General features: G+C 42.4%; 3 protein-coding genes and 1 pseudogene across 8 annotated transcripts; 3 read left to right on the forward strand and 1 right to left on the reverse strand.

The window, feature by feature from the left end:
• Positions 1-317: 317 nt before the first annotated feature.
• Positions 318-17723, reverse strand: si:ch211-261d7.3 (myb-related transcription factor, partner of profilin). 6 transcript variants are annotated; one of them, XM_061675035.1, is made up of 9 exons: positions 15493-15618; positions 10522-15020; positions 10201-10443; positions 8867-9018; positions 8635-8787; positions 7925-8442; positions 3786-5380; positions 2580-3002; positions 318-1510 (listed from the first exon to the last, which is right to left on the reverse strand). In XM_061675035.1, exons 7-9 carry the CDS (start codon positions 4039-4041, stop codon positions 717-719), a joined length of 1473 nt encoding a protein of 490 aa, XP_061531019.1. In that variant the 5' UTR covers positions 4042-5380; positions 7925-8442; positions 8635-8787; positions 8867-9018; positions 10201-10443; positions 10522-15020; positions 15493-15618; the 3' UTR covers positions 318-716. The 6 variants fall into 6 exon arrangements, 3 of the variants coding, with proteins under 3 accessions (XP_061531019.1, XP_061531021.1, XP_061531020.1); XR_009768456.1 differs by lacking the exons at positions 318-1510; positions 2580-3002 and adding an exon at positions 17441-17723 and having other exon boundaries at positions 4039-5380; positions 7925-8023; positions 8165-8442; XR_009768457.1 differs by lacking the exons at positions 318-1510; positions 2580-3002 and adding an exon at positions 17441-17723 and having other exon boundaries at positions 4039-4145; positions 5291-5380.
• LOC133401734 (trypsin-3) lies at positions 7963-9078 on the forward strand. Its single transcript, XM_061675045.1, has 5 exons — positions 7963-8004; positions 8091-8253; positions 8334-8587; positions 8658-8794; positions 8873-9078. Exons 1-5 carry the CDS (start codon positions 7965-7967, stop codon positions 9020-9022), a joined length of 744 nt encoding a protein of 247 aa, XP_061531029.1. The 5' UTR covers positions 7963-7964; the 3' UTR covers positions 9023-9078.
• On the forward strand, positions 9963-10903 carry LOC133401086 (trypsin-3-like; annotated as a pseudogene).
• On the forward strand, positions 9963-10903 carry LOC133401954 (trypsin-3-like). Its single transcript, XM_061675486.1, has 4 exons — positions 9963-10141; positions 10232-10470; positions 10543-10670; positions 10754-10903. The coding sequence occupies exons 1-4, from the start codon at positions 9963-9965 to the stop codon at positions 10901-10903; spliced, it is 696 nt and encodes a 231-aa protein (XP_061531470.1).
• Positions 17724-18335: the final 612 nt, after the last annotated feature.

Genomic DNA, 18335 nt, shown 5'->3' on the forward strand with positions numbered 1-18335 from the left:
CACAGCAGGTGTTTGATCTCAGTAACCACTTCCCTCAAAGAACGTCATTTAAAGCCTCGCAATGGCAAAGTACTGTTGATCGAGTTTTTCTTGGTCTCAAAATGTTAACAAGCTACCGCTCGGAGCTTAGGCCGGAAATGTTTTGGTCAATTCATGGATAAAATTTTGCCTATATGACAGTAAGTTGTGCAAAATGTACTGAAAATGTTAACATGTGAATTCAAAGGTTTAGAGAAGGTCAAAATAAGTCCACCTGTAATGTTTGTAGTGCATTTTAGGTTCATCCTGCAATTTCACCCGCAGGCCAAACATTCCTAACTTTCCAGTTACCATACTACTCCCCAAAAGTTATAGTTTCATTACATGACAATGTTTTTTTTTTTTTTTTACAGTACAAGCTCTATTGAAAAGCATGAATGTAAACACCTCCACTAAATTCTGGACTGGGAAGAATGTGTCTAAAGGGGTCGAGTTGCTTCTCAACACAATTTGTTAGGAGGGCTTATAGCACAAAAATATGTACATTTAAAATTTAAGGCCACCCTATAGGCTCACATCTAATAGTTCTAAGGACAACTTTTAAGTGCAATGGGTATTTCTGAAGCTGAACCCCAAATAGCAATAGAAAAAAAACAACAAGACACACCTTCACACCCTTATTGAGCAAGTATGCAAACTAGTGTGTGCTTTTAACTGCCAGCCGGTCCTTTCTGTTTTCAGCGCCGTCTCCTGCGTCTGTGATCGAGAGCTCTTCCTCGTCGCGGCTTTTGCACGCACCCATTCACGCCAGCGGGCGGATGCGAGGGAAAAGTGGTTTGTAGGTCAGGCGGCGACGACGAAGGAAGCGTGACTCCAGCGGAGGGGCAGTTTGAATGCTGCGTGAGCTGGAGCTGATGTAGTTTGTGTTGCTCTTGCACTGTGTGCCGTGGGTCTTCAATCTGCTGCTGTAAATGTTGTTCAATATGTTGCTGTTGCTGCGATGTCTGCGAGTGGTTCGTTTGTGGCGCGCGTTGCTGCTGCTGCTGCGCCTCCAGCACTCCCAAAAGCCTCTGCAGGAGGACGTTGTTTTGCTGGAGACTGAGCGCCAAGGCCTCTTGCGATGCGACGAGCGTTCTCATGTCCTGCCTGAAACAGTCGGCGAATTCCCGCAGACTCTTGTCCACCCGATTTCCAAGCTGAATTGCCGCCTCTCCGACCCCTCGCAGCTCGTCTTCGAGCCAGGAGCCGCGTGGCGGGGCTTCGAGAGGACCCTGTTGCGCTCCGAGCGACGGCTGAGGACTGCTGGGCTCCGGGCTGCCGTTTAAGAAAGGGGCGCTGTACAGCGGGGAGGGAGGAAGCCATCGTTCTGAGGTTGGAGGCGCGCCGATGCCCAGACCTAATCCAAGGCCTAGTTTGTCTTCCATGCTGTTTTCTTCGTCTTCACAGTCAGGATCCCCGATATCTCTCTCGTGCTCTGGATTGTCGTCATCCTTGTCCAAAGCATCTTTTTCGGACCCCTCCCCTCCAAAACCTGAAAACATGAACATAAAATGTGTTTTGTAAGAAAGTAGTTTGAAGAACTGCTTGGTTCCTACTCCACTTCGCAGGTTGTGTGTCAATTTTTGTAGTGAAGTGGGTTTTTTTTGTTTTGTTTTTTAAAACGTGCATTATACTCGAGAAATTACGGTAATTAGCATTTAAAAAAAAAAAAAAAAAAATTAAAATGTTACACAAAATCAATTAATTCAGTTATTTAACAAAAAAAATATATATTAATTTATTATTATTTTTTTAAATTAATCCTTTGCCTACCCCTGCTAAGGTTGCCATTTGCTGTTTTCCACGGCTGAATAGGTACCATTTCTCTTACGGGGGAGTCCTCAGACTATGACGTAATCCAAATTTGTACATTCATAACAGACGCAAACGCAGGAGTAAAGCCATAATTACAGTGAATGAAAAACAGTTCTGCACCTTAAACATAAAGAAAGGGAAACCGGTAAATACGGTGGTAACTGAGTGTGACATTGCGCCACGTGATGACATATTCTTACGCCGATGCGCAAACTAGTTCATGGCGCCCCGTTCCTAGCAACGAAAGTCGTATATAGGTTTGTGTCACATAAAGCACTACTGGTCGCTCCGTGCTAAAGCAGATTTGTCTTCACTGCAGTTAGAAATACTCAATTAAACATACGGGCCAACGTTTGCCTATCCTCTGACCGTCCCTGTACGGCACACGCTGTATACATTTGTCTTTACCGCATGCCAAAAAGTAAACAAGTTTACAACTGTATTGTTATTTATTAGCTTGTCTCTTTCTGACAGATGCATTCAATTAGATGCCAGAACAGTTCACAATGTCTTCAATGGAAATTAATAAAAAATAGCCTTTTTGAGAAATTACATCTTTAACCATCTCTGTAAATGCTGTCAAGTCATATGTAAAATTGACAAGGGAGGGCAAGCAGTTAGTGCGCAGTTAGTGCATATAATGCTTTGTTATAAAGTGACATCAAGAATATGTTTTGTTTTTTTGTACTCCTCCCATCCTCTCCCCTCAAAATTCCCGATCAGACTAGGAAAGACAAATAGTTTACCAGTGTCCGACTCGGGGAAGCACGTGAAAGTGGGCTTTGGTCTGGAGCTTTGCTTTTGCCTGCCATGTTGAAGCCTGGGGCTGGACTGGGAGGACTGTCCGAGCGTCGACGATCTGCCGGGTGGCAGAGACCAGCTACGGTGGCGGGCGTCCGCCAGGCGGCCGCCATTGCGTCTCTTCAGGTCATCCCAGCGCTTTTTGACCTCCCGAAGCGTACGTGGGACTCTAGACACGGCATTGACCCTCTCGAGGATTCCTGCCCATATGCGTTCCCTCTCGCGCCGTCGGAGCCTCCCCGCCGGGCCGAACAGCTCTCCTTCACACCGCGTCACCTCGGACACCAACACCTCAAGTTCCGCGCCGCTGAAGCGACTTTTTCTTTTGCCCGCGCCATTGGCTGCAAGTGCAGCTGACATAGCTCCGTCTGTAGGGGGCACAACCACAAACACAGGAAGAAACTAGTTGAGTTGGGATGCTTGATGAATCGATTCATTCAAATGTATTCATCAGGGAGACTTTTTATAATAGTTTTTTTTTTTTGCAGCTTCCACAGTCCAAAGCGCGTCCCCCCACATTCATACACATTTTGCAACATTTTGAAAATGTTTAGTGGTGGTTCAACCCCTTCCAGAGTAAGAAATTCAATCACAGCTCTCTGCTTCTGACCGACAATGACCTAATTTCCAAAATGGCAGACAGGAAGAGGACAGGCTTAAACAAGTTTTTCAAAATAAACCTTCAGACAAGTATTTAAAATAAAAAAGCAATTGTTATCAGATTAATTTGGGCTCAATTTTTGACTGCCCTTTGTATCAATATTCATGAGAAAGGTGGGGTCAGACTCAAGTTATTATTATTCCTATTCCTTTTCAGGCATAATTGGAAACTTTTTTTTCTTTTTTGCATGTTAAAAGGTCCCTTGTTGGTAGGATATGAAATAAGCTAAGTAATTGCTTATTTCCTTGTTTCACCGTAAAATGCCTTTGCCTGAAATGGGGGGGGGGGGGGTGTACTGATTATTCCTCCTTGGGATATTTTGACAAAAGCATGTCACAGAGGTTACTAAAAAAGGTTCTAAATCGAAGGGAAAAATCTATTCTATTCTAAAATGCATAATATGCCTCATTGAAATAGAAAAGCGCTCTAGGACAACATGTTATTTCATGTTTTCTCTCTACAATCCACAAGTAGAGCAGCGACGGCTTACTTTGTTCCATGGACAAGAGGTCGTCTGAGGACATGCCGGGCGCCATGAGTTTAGGGTGCACCACTACCACGTTGAAGGGCAGCCCCCCGCGCGGTCCACTGCTCTGGTCACAGCTGCCGTCCGAGTCATCGTCATCCCTGGGGAAGCCGTTGTCGGAAGCCCCCCCTGCAGAGTGTCCCTCGGGAGACTCCACTTTGATGTGCATGGGAGGTGATTGCTCATACAGCAGCCCCCCGTCCTCGCAGTACTCCGTCATGGGTCGGGGGCCGCTTTCAGCGTAGAACTGACTGGGGGGCCAATTCTGGTGCTGACGAGTGCGGCCCCATTAACACCGGATCAAGGTATCTCCGCAGATACCGTCTAAGACATTATAAAGTCACTACACTGTAGTGGTAGACGGTCAGGGTCAGGAAAGCTTTCTCGACTGGCCTAAACACTATCAGAAGCAGTGACCTACATTTACAACCTAAATTCTATTACTCCTCATTTCATAGTGTTTCTCCTGGCTGCACTCAGAATCAGTAGTCCCGGCCAATGTAACATCAACTATATCAGCATATCTTTGACCAATCAGATTTTAAGTCCTCAAAGGGCATTTTTCCTTCCTCTGATTGGTTGGTTTGTTCGGAGCAAGCAAATTTCGACGACTGAGACACGGTTGTGGTAATCTGCACAATTTAATAATCCGCATTCCTGGTGAGTATGCTGTATTTAAATGCTGTATGTTTTTGTCATGTCATTAGATAATATTGATTCTAAACCGCTCCAAATAATGTACATGGCACAGTTGTGTGCTGTTACATTGCATTTTTGTGCAGTATTGGTTTCTACAATAGCGATGTGATAGTTTGCCAGTTAACATGGATATTTGACTTCTAAAGCCGTCAATGGCAGTGAATGTGTTTTAAGAGGTGGTTTAAGGCCCCACTAAAGGGCCAGTTCCCAAATATGTAGCCCGCCAGTAGTAGTGTGCAACCAAAATAGACAGCAGAGAGTAAATTCAAGCCACTGCTACACTGTATCGATCATCTAGGATTGTTGTGTTATGAGATTGTTTTGTCTGGATGTTTTTAGTTTGTCCTGTCAAACCTGTTTCGTGTGTTTGTTGCCTGTCCTGACCAGGACACTCTTTGAGGAGATCTTTTTTATCTCGGTTTGTTTTTTTCTGGCTAAATAAAGGTTAAATGAAAATATAAAGAGATCGATTCCACTTCAAGCACTGTATATTACACTATTCAGGCCAATCAAGCCACATTTTGATAGCTGTAATAAAAGATGGAACAGGGCGAGACTAGAGTTCCTCCCATCTTTATAAAACTAGTGCGGTATTATAACCTGAAAATTGGTTCCTCTAACCTATGCAAATACATCACGTATATAACCAATGATAAAGCACACAACATACGTCGATCAAAACGCCGCGTGCCTGCTTGAAAATCAATCTAATTTGAATGTCCAGGTCCCAGATCCTATATTTGTAAATCCGCTATGTTAATAAAACGTACTTAAATGGGCCAGTGTTGAGTTCATCTGACCGCCCAGCTGTTTTGACAAAGATGCATCATCCCAGCCTGAAATGAGGATCCCCTCCGACGCTAAAAGACAACAAACAGACGTGACACGCTTAACAAACTCGTCACTTATATAAACGCACACACGCGATTATAATATTCCGCTTTGTTGTTGCTGTTGGTGTTTTTTTTTTTTTTGCGCCGCGTCGCAATCGATGCGCAATTGGGACCGCAACGTTTGCGCACTGGACATACTTTGACATGGTGACAAGAGCCTGGGAGAAGCTAGCCGCTAAAGCTAACACGCTAGCACACGTTCTGTTTGGGGCGCGTATTGGACATGTCACAAAGAGCGACGCGGATATTACTCATATTATAAATGTCAAACTGTCGTTATTCCTACCTCATGACAACGACGCATGGAGGACGGAGGGAGGAGGCAAAACACAAATCGGTACAGCTCGGCACGGGTACACAAACCGCAGGCGGTCGCTTTCTGATGACGCAACTAGGGAGGCATACCCATAGCACCAATCGCGGTTTAACCAGACAATAATTCATGAGTACAATAGTTAACTGTTATTTTATGCTCTTCATTTAATGTTTTTTTATTTAAAATCCCCCTGACCCCTCGTTGGTATTAGTTTATGTATGAATGACTATCTGTTTTTGTGTTATTATAATTTATTTGACTATTTTCAATAAAGACTGTTTTAAAAAAGTTAGGACATCTTTACAGCGGTGTAAAAGCATATAGGTAAAAGTATTCACACTGTACTGAGGTACAAGTACAAATCAGATGTGCGTAAAAATACGTACATAGACCTACTGAAATGTACTTCAGTCCAAAAGTTAAAATATATATATATATATATTTTTATTTTTTTTTACTGTCAGGACAATGGTCGTTTAAAATACTCTCCGTTCCAGCAGTTTTCTTAATCTCTTCATTCCCAAAGTCTGCAGTACTTTACTTTTGGTGGATCTTTTCAATTGTCTTCCCCATACGATTGGAACACTGCAATAAATTATAAACCTCCCCTCATTTGTCCAATATCGTTTAAATAAAGCTAGTGAGGGATCGTGTACATCAGGGGTGTCAAACTCAAAAATACAAATTGGGACAACGTCACGGGCCAAACTCAATATTTAATGAAAAATCACTGCGATGTGCACGTTTCCCTTTTCTGCAGAAATGTAGCGTTAAAGTTTATCATTGACAACAAACTTACATTTTGCTTAAACACTGACTCTGGAATAAACAAACTTGAATATTATAAACACGAGAAATCAAATTTGCGATAAAAGACATCAGTGGTATTTGTTTGTTGTTTTGTATTTAAATAGATAACATGAATTCTTCTCTCTATCTTCTATTTATCTATCTCCAACTACCTTTCTTTTTTATGTAAATCTTTTTTCAAAGGCCAACAACAAAACAACCCCAACAAAATAAGAATGTCCTTCAATAAAAATCCAAACTTCAAACTTTTAACAGTCCCTGCCTAGGAGTTGATAAAGGCCATTAACAAAAACATGACTTCAATTATGTTGTATTCTTTGCTACAGCCACGTTGCTCCGCACACGACAAAAACTGCTTTATTTCGCGCAAAAGAAAAGACACAACGCAACAGATCCGACACAGCGAAAGTACGGCCTTCGGATGTCAACCTCAATTTTTGTCGCGCGCCACATCGTTGCGGACTTCGAAGTAGCCAGGCAGTCATTGCGCTAGGTCCAGAAGTTCACGTATAAGTTTTGGATGAAAAGCTGGATCCTCAGACTGAAAAATAACTCATATTTGCAGGCGCAACACAGAAGTGCTGTCCGACTGTCTTTGACAAGGAAGCCTAAGCGAATTGGAGTGCTTGTCGATTACGAGGAGGGGTTGGTGGTTCTTCTACGATGTGGACATCAGGCAGGAGACTGCAGAGTCTGCGGGCCAGGACTAGCTGACTCAAAGACAGCTTTATTTATCAGGTTGTCAGAAATCGGAACTCTCTGCCCGCTCCTGCTCCCTGAACTCTGCCGCCCCGCAAAGATGTAGATCTCCACACACACACACACACACACACACACACACACTAGACTCAGGATTGCACCAGCCACTTTAGTGGCATTGTGTTTTTGTCATCTAATTTAAAAATGTCTTATTTGCCTTGGTTCTCTGACCTTGACTATGTTGCACACGTCACGTGACCTTTGATATTTGAACATTCTATTAATACTTTTTATACTGTATATATTATAGTTTATTTAGTTTTTATATTTGAGCCCTTAAGTACCGTAATTTCAATCCTCTATGTGTTACGCATATTGAAGAATTGACAATAAAAATACCTTGAAATACAAAATGCAGTTTCAATATGGATTTAAAAAAAAATATATTATTAAGGGGGAAAAGAAATCCAAACCTATTTGCCCCTATGTGATCTTTAATACCACTATTTACATCTGTGTCCATTTAGACATGAGCAATGGAAAATATCTCACTTAAACCATGCTGGTGCACTTCCCAGGTGGGCTAATGTTTAATCATTTTGCACAGTACATGGGAAAATGCTTGATGTTCTCGGAGGTTCTCAGATAAAGAGTTGACATAAGAGTTCATAAGTATATAAACCCACCAATCCTCCACTGTGTCGGTCCACTGGCTTCAGAACAGTCATGAAGTACTTCATTGTCCTAGCCTTGTGTGCTGCAGCTTGTGAGTATTCGCTGCTCTCCTGTGGGCAATAAAACAGAACATTTTTGGTTTTTGCGTTTGATACAAATGTTATGCATGCATTGCAGTTGCTGCTCCCATTGACGATGAGGACGACAAGATTGTTGGAGGATATGAGTGCAGAAAGAACTCTGTGGCCTACCAGGTCTCTCTAAACGCTGGCTACCACTTCTGTGGAGGTTCCCTGATCTCCAGCACCTGGGTGGTGTCTGCCGCTCACTGCTACAAGTCGTGAGCGAACATGTTTGCTGACATCCTAATACTTCTCAAAACCTTTCAAGTTGACATAACCGTGGTGTGTTTCCGTGCAGTCGCATCCAGGTGCGTCTTGGTGAGCACAACATCGCCGTCAATGAGGGCACGGAGCAGTTCATCAACTCTGCCAAGGTCATCAGACATCCCAGATACAGCAGCCGCAACCTGGACAACGACATCATGCTCATCAAGCTGAGCAAGCCCGCCACCCTCAACAGCTATGTGCGCATTGTCTCCCTGCCCTCCGGCTGTGCCAACTCTGGCACCCGCTGTCTGATCTCTGGATGGGGCAACATGAGCGGCTCTGGAAGTCAGTAAAAACCAAAAGGACCCACTTGATCGTCTATCAAGACTCACATGAGTTCTTTACTCCTCTTCAGACAACTACCCTGATCGTCTGAGGTGCCTGGATGCTCCCATCCTGAGCGACAGCAGCTGCAGGAACTCCTACCCTGGACAGATCACCTCCAACATGTTCTGTGCTGGATTCCTGGAGGGAGGCAAAGACTCCTGCCAGGTTCGGACAAAAAGATTACCGAATTTACAAGTGGACAAACCGAACCTTTCGTTCTCATGTTGTATTTTGTACCTGCAGGGAGACTCTGGTGGTCCCGTGGTGTGTAACGGCCAGCTTCAAGGTGTCGTGTCCTGGGGTTACGGTTGCGCCCAGAGGAACAAGCCTGGTGTCTACGCCAAGGTCTGCAACTACAACTCCTGGATTCGTAGCACCATGTCATCCAACTGAATGGATGAATGTCAGCGTGGAATTACCATCTGTCCATGTGTTAAATAATCATTACAACAGTCCTGCAACTTCATGAGTTGTATGCAATAAAGATTTCCCATAACCACTTGAATTTTTTTCTTTTCTAAAGTGACCACAGGTTGACCATTTAACATGGTCAGATAAGCTAATTTGTATCAATACTGTAATAGCCTAATATAAAGGAGTTGCATTATACAGTGTGTATATATATATATATATATATATATATATATATACTTACTAAATACTAAGAAGACATTGGTACCAAAGACCAGCATAACATTTGCCTATTAGCTTTCAGTGCATTGTTAACTAAATAATTAATTAAAGGTTATAAAAGACCATCTTATTAGGTTTTAAAAAATGAAGGAAGATGACATAATGAGAAAATGTTTGTGGTAATTATATCAAAAACCTGTTTTCCACAGTGCACCCCAATCATATTAGCGGCGAAAAAAGTAGTATGTCCGTCAAAGAAAAGAAAGGAGCAACCTTTAGAGCAGAGCTGTTTGGTGAAATGAGCATATAGCAAGGCTATGGATGTCAAAATAGAAATTTAAAATAAGTGAAACATTCAAAAAAACAAATTAATGGAGAAAAATCGAGTTTGCCTTTACCTCCTTAATTGTATTAAATGTCATTATTGTCCACGGAAAACAAAGTAATCATCAATTAGGGTGACATTTCACAATAAATAGTTTACACAATCATTTTGATATGGCATATTCTTATCAAATTGCTGTTTCAAAACTCTTTGAGGGCATTTGTCTTGGATATAAAGGAACTTCCGTTCAAATGTCCCAAAACAGCTTTGATTGCACACCACAGCCAACTTAGTTTTACCTGAAATCAATGTTTATCAGATGATAAAACAGTTATTGGTACAAAAGGATATCTGAGAGCAAATGGGTTTTCCAAAATGCATCTTAGTTTACAGACAAATGCAATTGACGAACAGGACGACAAGATTGTTGGAGGATATGAGTGCAGAAAGAACTCTTTGGCGTACGAGGTCTCTCTGAATTCTGGCTACCACTTCTGTGGAGGTTCCCTGATCTCCAGCACCTGGGTGGTGTCTGCCGCTCACTGCTACAAGTCGTGAGCGAACATGTTTGCTGACATCCTAATACTTCTCAAAACCTTTCAAGTTGACATACCCGTGGTGTGTTTCCGTGCAGTCGCATCCAGGTGCGTCTTGGTGAGCACATCGCCGTCAATGAGGGCACGGAGCAGTTCCATCAACTCTGCCAAGGTCATCAGACATCCCAGATACAGCAGCCGTAACCTGGACACCGACATCATGCTCATCAAGCTGAGCAAGCCTGCCACCCTCAACATCTACGTGCGCACTGTCTCCCTGCCCTCCGGCTGTGCCGGCTCTGGCACCTGCAGTCTGATCTCTGGATGGGGCAACATGAGCGGCTGTTGTAAGTCAGTAAAAACTAAAAGGAACCATTTGTTCCTCCATCAACACTCACATTTTCTTTTCTCCTCTTCAGACAACTACCCTGATCGTCTGAGGTGCCTGGATGCCCCAATTCGTAGCGACAGCAGCTGCAGGAATTCCTACCCCGGACAGATTACCTCAAACATGTTCTGTGCTGGATTCCTAGAGGAAAAGACTCCTGCCAGGTTCGAGTAAAAAGAGTCTTCAAGCGAACAAACCAAAACCTTTTGTGCTCACGGTGTATGTATTTTGTACTTGTGCAGGGAGACTCTGGTAGCCCTGTGGTGTGTAATGGCCAGGTTCAGGGTGTCGTGTCCTGGGGTTACGGTTGCGCCCAGAGGAACAAGCCTGGTGTCTACGCCAAGGTCTGCAACTACAACTCCTGGATTCGCAGCACCATGTCTTCCAACTAAAGACTTCGACCCACAGTAGCTGAATTTCCACTGGCGCCCTGCAGGTTGACGACGCCGGTGGCGGACGTTGTTAACCCGGCCACGGCCGCTCCGGTATGGAATTCTTTGGATGAACGCTCATATTTGTTTAGCAAGGTTTTAAGCCGGATGCCCTTCCTGACGCAACCCTCTGCATTTATCCGGGCTTGGGACCGGCCTACAGTTTGCACTGGCTTGTGCCCCATAGGGCTGCATTTTACTCAAGATAGACCGTCAACAATTAATGAAATCATATATTTTAGAGCGCAAGACGTTCATTATTCATTTGTCAGTGTTTTCCTGGGAAATGTCGGATCGACTGATTTCCAACATCACACAATAGTCTGTATGCCTGATTAGATTTACATTTTCAACACAACATCTGCTATATGCTTCAAAATAAATTCAAAGATGCACATGAAAAATTAATAAAAAAACACAATCCAGTATGAGGTGAAAAAAGTTAGTTAATTTTTAATGGATTAATTTGACAATTACTACTAAAAATGGTTGCACTCGTGGGTGCATTATCTTTGAACATCAAAACAAAATATATACATCCTATGTACTGTAATGCAAAAATGATTTCTAGTTGTAGAGTATGATGTGGAGTGGGTATGTACTGTACACTGTTGCATCGTATACATTGAGGCTATTATTACACTTGACATTGTGCGTGCTGTAAATAATGATGATAAAGATCTGAAACAGCAGTATATTCATTACCACACATAGCACAGATAAGGCTCTGTGAGGCCCCTTTGTTTGGGGATGAATATCTGTTTGCAGTTCTCAAAGATGCTTTTTGCTTTTTCATCACATTTCCATCTTTTCTGTGGCAACTGAGGGCTTTGTTTTGCATACGATGTGTGTTTCTGGGACTTTGGGCAGTCTTATTCAAACCAAAATCCTGCTTTTGGTCAGATAAATTCAAAGTCAGGATAGGGGAGTCCCTTGGATGCAAGACTTGATTTGTGGGGCCCAAAAGAGCATTGCCTTTTGGGACTGATGGCACAAGGGCATTGTTTCCCAGTTCATGACACAATGTTGCTGATTGGTGCTTTGGAGTAGGATTTAACATGCTATTCGACTGTGGTGAATGATCATCCATGGACAGATCAAAAACTGAGTCTTGGCGTGTGACCTGTGCTGAGAAATGGCAAATTTGGTGACTGAACAACAAATCAAGAGTTTTAAAACGACTTGTGCACTGATCACAATTATAAGGCAGGAACACCGTCTTAGGCTTGTACTGAATCCAGCGGAAGTACGGGTGCTCGCTCATATGTTTTTTGTACGACTCGACAAAACGGAATCCTTTCCCGCATATTGTACACGTGAAACGACCTCGACGTTGTCGGTGGACTCTTTGATGACGCCACAGTTTGGTCCAGTTTTGAAGCATTTTCCCACAACAGGAGCATGTGTAACGCTGATGTGGAGCGTGAGTGAGCATGTGGGCTCGAAGTCTGCCTATGTGTCTGAACAGACGACCACAACTGGGGCATAAATAGCTCCTGGGGTCCGATCTGTTGTCGAGTTTGTTCAATTTGGACACAAAATGAGAGCGAAGACGTGTCGGTGTGACTGTCGGCTGGAAGGGTTTCACCAAGTGAGAGTTCTTGCAGTTGATCTGGGATGGTGGCCTTTTGTAAGTTTCACAATTGCCATTTATGGGAGAGGAGTCTGATTTCTGTTCTGATGAAAACCTATGCGCAGAGACTGTGTACTCTACCACTGACATTCTCTCTTCCTCCTTGACCGCAAAACAGGAGCCATTTTTTTCTCCTTGGCACATGCTACAATGGGCATGAAACTCGGATAGCAGACCAAACAGTTTATCACAATACAAACAGCGATATAGCTTTGTACCTATGTGATCTCTCATGTGCTTGTTGAACTTTTGCAGGCTCTCCAAAACATTTTTACAGATGTGGCACGAGTAGGTCAATGAAGCCTTTGCTACCTGATCGCTGGGCTGCATCTGGGAGTTGCTTCCTGGAGGTCGGCATGTATGGTTTTTTGCATTGCTATAATGACTGAAGGACTTTTTACAGCCTGTGCAGTTGTAACGCTTTACCGACCAATGTGTCAGCTCATGCACACGGAGGAAATATGACTGGCCAAAGGCTTTGCCACAAATAGCACATTTGTAAGGCTTCTCCCCAGTGTGGACACGTTCGTGTCTTATGAGGGCAGACTGAAATTTGAATGACTTCCCACAGTACTGGCACACTTTGCTTTCACTCTTTTCAGGGGCCAAAGCTCTCTGAAGAGTTTCTACAGGGCTGTCCTCCGCATTTAACATGACAGCTTCTCGTTCCTGCACTTTAGTGTGCATCTTCATGTGACTATAATACTTGTCATCTGAGAATGTAACTTTGCAAAATGTACATTCTTTATTTAAGGTATTCTTCACGTGCGTCCTAAGATGTAGATTTAAGTTTGATTTCTTGCTGAAACCTCTTTTGCATTCAGGGCATTCAAAGGGTCGCTCTCCTGTATGAACGCGTTGATGTATGACATACTGAGACATAAATTTATATGTGCGGCTACAGACACCACATTTCAACAGGGTTTTAGACCCTTTTTGGGTGTAGCTTATGTTTTTATCAGCCTCTGTATTTGTATCACCACAGTCTGTTTCATGTTGAGTTTCAACTTTATCTTCTTGACGTAACAAAATAGTTATTCTCCTTCTTCTCATGCGGCCTTTTCTTCGCCTTAAAACGCTTTGTTCAATGTACTGACCTTCAGAACTGCTGGTCATTTTTGCAATCTGTTGAGAACAGCTAGGATTATTTGACTTGGACAAGGGATCTAAATGATCCAACGGTTCCTCTTCGTTTTCCACTTTGACAACAGAGGGGATCTCAACCGGTTCAGGTGCTTCTTCAGAAGACGCCGGCACATCATTGCCACTTTGTTGATCTGCTTGCTTGGAAATCTGAGGCAAGAGACCTTCAGCTCCTTTTGGTTGCTGCAGTTCTACAGACTGTGGCGACAGGCAACTATCTGAAAGAGCCTGCTGATGGTCACTGTGCCTTTGCGCCACTGTCCCTCCTTCTACAGACCGAGGTGACAGGTCAACTCCGTTTCCACCACTGTTCACCTGTATATGCTCCCCATCCCTTTCCACCTGCTTGTCTGTATCACATTCTACAGGCCTCGGGGACAGTTGTCTTGAGTTTTTGTCTGGAACAGTTTGCAGGTGCTCTCCATCCCCACCTTGCAGTTTTCCAATCTCTGCTACATCGGCAGAACCTGTGTCACCACTTGCCACAACCACAGCCTCCAGAGAAACATCTGGTTTGAAAACTTTAGCAGGGATTTGGTAATCAATTTGCAAGTTAGATTTTTCAATAACGTCAAGTCTTGCGCTACTTTCAGGAGTAGGAGACACCTCCATTTCTTTTGGGGAAACCATAACATCAGAGCAGCTGTTTTCCTCTAGTGCTAAGAAATGTTTTTTTTTTTTACTTCTCAGTTTTTGTGTCGGACTTCCAGGCTCATTAACAAAAAGAGCCTCGGAAACAACATTTTTAATAACTGCAATCTCCCTTTTCGTTGGTCTTGCTCGTGTTCTTTTACACCCCAAAGGGACATCATCCTCTGCTCTGCAATCAGGGACTGGACAAGTTCCAGCGGTCTCATTGTGAGGCAACTCATTTAAGAGACTTTTGACGTTGTTGGGTACAGCCTCAGCAGTGTGGCTTTCTGAGCAAGTTGGCACTTCCATTGCAGTGCCGATCTCTCCATGTTCATCTGCCACAGGGTCGTTAGTAGTAGTACACACTTTATCCTCAAGCGTTGAGGGTTTTATTTTTCTAGGACGACCACCTTTCCTTCGACCGGCCAAAGGTAATCCATTATTGGTTGCTGTCAAGTGACACACACTTGCAGGTGCCATTTCAGCCTTTGCATCCATCGCTAACTGTGACGTGGCATTTGGTTGCAAGTTAGTATCAACAGGTCCTTCGGATTTCAGAGTCTCTGATGAATGGGATGCAGATAAAGGTTCAGATAGATTTTTCACTTTCATTTCCTCCCCCCATTTAGAATCCTGGCTCTCCTCACTGCATTCTGTATCTCTAGGTGCCTGTGGAAGACAGACAAAAAGACACAGGTACATCACAATAGTATTTCATCAGGCCCAGGCATGCAACTGTGGCATATGTCACCATGGATAATGGTTCGAATGTTTTGTTAACAGTTGCTTGGCTACTGTGCTAAATGTTGTACTAGATTTGACTATGGTGAACCATCTGTACTGTGTTCTAAATGTAAATTATCAGAAAGGCACATGTAAGTGCACATGTAAAAGCAGAATCCATAAAAGTATCTCCATGGAAATTCTAATCAAATTATTTACCCCTGACAAGGTACTGGTTTATTTTTAAGTCTTGTTACTTTGCTAATCTTTTTGTTTTTCCATGATGTAGTCCACATTTCGCCCTAAATCAGATGGAAAAGGTGGCCGTAATCCCAACCAGGGAAAGGCAGAGTAGAAAATAGTGGGATGGATGACTGGTAGGGCAAACAGATGTGTATTTGTCCTACGAACTAGCTACCTCTTTGCAGTCTGTAGGTGCATGAAAGGAACTACAAGGGTGCGATGTCACAGTGGTTAATTCAGAGACTGTATACTGGTCACTCCTTCTTCTGCTGAAGGAAATTTTACTCCCCATGTCATGGGTCTGTGGAATAAACAGGGATTAGCAGGGTGTAATTCATCTTTTTACATAATTTTCAAAAAAATAAAAATAAATTGTACAGGAATTACCAGATAACTAGCAACTTTTTATTGCTCAGTGACTGTTTTTCTCAATGTCTTTATGACTCAAAAGTGTTCTCTGACAATTGACTGTCTGTTGTCGTACTAGAGCGGCTCCAACTACCGGAGACAAATTCCTTGTGTGCTTTTTGGACATACTTGGCAAATAAAGATGATTCTGAGTCTAACTCAAAAGATGTACGAGAAATAATGTTAACATTTTATTGTTAAAGCGGGGTTCAGCATTCAGCATTATTCAAATCTCTCTCAAAACCTGATTGTTTGATGTCTTTGAATATCCTGTAGTGTGGGGTGTGTGAAAAGTGATTTTTCTTCCCGGTTTGCTCAGAACAACGTCCGGGACGACCATCACAAATGTTAATCACCTTTCATATTTCTGATTCCAAATCCCTGTGTGTGTGTGTGTGTGTGTGTGTGTGTGTGTGTGTTTAACACGTTAATCAACTTTCATATTTCTGATTCCAAATCCTCGTGTGTGTGTGTGTTTAACACCAAGGTCTGTGGAACCACAGACTGTGAGTGTGAAACAGCGACCTAAAAGCTTGTGCTGTTGCTGTACACAACATATCTCAAAAGTCATTTACCAAGAAAAAAGATAATGACAATTTTTTTTTTTTACCTCAATGTAGTTTCCAGATTGAGGTAAGAGTTAGTCTAGCTTGTTATATTTCTTCTTTCACTTCTACATCATCTTTGTATTTTGTGGCATTCTGGATGCACGGTGGCACCACACTACATCTCAAAGGTCAGTATTAGTACTACGAAAAACATCGGTTTTAAGGGAGGAGAAATGATTGCCTGTGAAGAAATGATGTGCTGTGTTAGTTAAATTGAGATCCACTATAAGAGCAGTAAGTGCACACCAATATTTTCCTGATTTGTCTGGTTTCTCACATTAAAAAAAAAACTGTTAATATATATATATATATATATATATATAAACAATTTTTTAAAAATCAGTAGGTGTACCCGATGCTTTAAGCAAGATATGCTGCATTTATGCTTGATAATGGCAGTCAAGCCAGAATTATCATAATACAAATTAAGGAACCACAATGGCATATCGGACAAAATAAAATACAGTGGACCCCTGCTATTCGTAGGGAATTGGGACCGAGCCCGACTGTGAAGTTCCCCTAAAAGTGATTAGAATTGCTTACATAAATAGTTTAAACCATATATGCCACCAAAAATGATCTCAAAAGACAGATAGATCGAAGATAAAAACCTCAGATGAATTAGGACTGCATTAAATCATTTGTTGACAGTTGTGGTATTATTTTCCAGGAGTAAGCTGATTTTTATGTGGAGTTTTATTAATTTTCATGAATACAATATTTTCATAGATGACCTTTTACAAATACTGCACTAATATTAAATGACAAAAGTAGTAGATTCGCAACATGTCTCGTAGGTTAGCTTAATTCAGTCCATCTTACATCTGCGTCTGTAACCTTTTATTACGGCAGCAACCTTGTCCCAGACGCTTTATTTTTTATTTTGCTATCCATCTTAAAATCTGCAATTACACTAAACAGCAAAGGCGTTTTGCTTATCGTAGGCCCGGTTGCTAGCTCATTACCAACAACACTCACGAAAGCGTGAACAACAATGGCACATTGTCAATGCCAGTGATGCTCTCCAAGACTTAGTTGCCAATATTGTTTGGTGACTGTAAATTGAAAAGTTAAAAAAACAAAAACAAAAAAAACCAAAGTGCTTGCCTGAGTGGGAGAGTCAACACTGGTCCCTTGGTGCCCATGCACTGACGGCTTGCTCGGCTAGCTAGTGCTGGTTAGCACGAAGCTATTACCAGCGTTGTCGCTGCGTGGCTGTTTTATAAACATACAACCACATTCATTAGTCTGACAATTAGAATTTGTAAACCTGCCCCGACTTTTTTTTAATTATTATTATTATTTTTTAATCTTTTATCGCCTTTGGGCAGCCGTGACTTGACTACGTCGGTACGGTGGCACAAAGCTACACAAGAGCCTGTCAATCACGTCTTGCGTACCAAGTGGATACTTCATGTGCAGTTGGAATTTTGGGAATGCCCCGCAATGGAAGTGATTGCAATGCAAACAACATACACTGAGTACGATGTTTTGACTTCGAGAAACTATTCAGTTGTATCCGCAGCCGTTATTGATCTCATAAAGCAGGAGAATTGACGATTCTGGTTTCTTTTGGCCGACAAACGAATAACACTTGAACTTGTCATTTGAATGACAGTTAAATAGTAGTCACTATTATGCCAATGTTTCCCAAATATTGGCTGTGACGTGGAATGGCTTGCCTGTGCTGGTTAGCTTATGTATATGGAAATAGGTGACGTCTTAAAATGAAAAAGTTGGTGAAAAACTACAATATTCTTTCACTCTGAATATCTCCTTTCATGCCTCCACGTGTGATCTGGTCCTCCATGTTGTGTGCAACACAAAATACTGTACACAGCATACTGTAAATTTAATTTCCCCTCCAAAAAATATGAGTATAATAAATGTAATTAAAATTGAGGATAAGCGGTACGGAAAATGAAAGATTTTCATTGACCGTTTAGTGTTGTGTACCTCCAAACGACGACCTTTCCTGGACAATAAAGACAAGACCAGAAAC

Source organism: Phycodurus eques, chromosome 4 (genome assembly GCF_024500275.1).
Source record: "Phycodurus eques isolate BA_2022a chromosome 4, UOR_Pequ_1.1, whole genome shotgun sequence".
Taxonomy (NCBI): Eukaryota; Metazoa; Chordata; class Actinopteri; order Syngnathiformes; family Syngnathidae; genus Phycodurus; species Phycodurus eques.

Excerpts from the sequence above, each read along its gene's own strand:
- si:ch211-261d7.3 (XM_061675035.1), bottom strand. The coding sequence starts at position 4,041 with ATGACGGAGTACTGCGAGGACGGGGGGCTGCTGTATGAGCAATCACCT. Across the intron at positions 3,003-3,785 it reads CCTCTTGTCCATGGAACAAA|ACGGAGCTATGTCAGCTGCA; the intron begins GTAAGCCGTCGC and ends TGCCCCCTACAG. Across the intron at positions 1,511-2,579 it reads CTTCCCCGAGTCGGACACTG|GTTTTGGAGGGGAGGGGTCC; the intron begins GTAAACTATTTG and ends TCATGTTTTCAG.
- LOC133401954 (XM_061675486.1), top strand. The coding sequence starts at position 9,963 with ATGCATCTTAGTTTACAGACAAATGCAATTGACGAACAGGACGACAAG. Across the intron at positions 10,142-10,231 it reads GCCGCTCACTGCTACAAGTC|GTGCGTCTTGGTGAGCACAT; the intron begins GTGAGCGAACAT and ends AGTCGCATCCAG. Across the intron at positions 10,471-10,542 it reads GGGCAACATGAGCGGCTGTT|ACAACTACCCTGATCGTCTG; the intron begins GTAAGTCAGTAA and ends TCTCCTCTTCAG.
- LOC133401734 (XM_061675045.1), top strand. The coding sequence starts at position 7,965 with ATGAAGTACTTCATTGTCCTAGCCTTGTGTGCTGCAGCTT. Across the intron at positions 8,005-8,090 it reads AGCCTTGTGTGCTGCAGCTT|TTGCTGCTCCCATTGACGAT; the intron begins GTGAGTATTCGC and ends CATGCATTGCAG. Across the intron at positions 8,588-8,657 it reads CAACATGAGCGGCTCTGGAA|ACAACTACCCTGATCGTCTG; the intron begins GTCAGTAAAAAC and ends ACTCCTCTTCAG.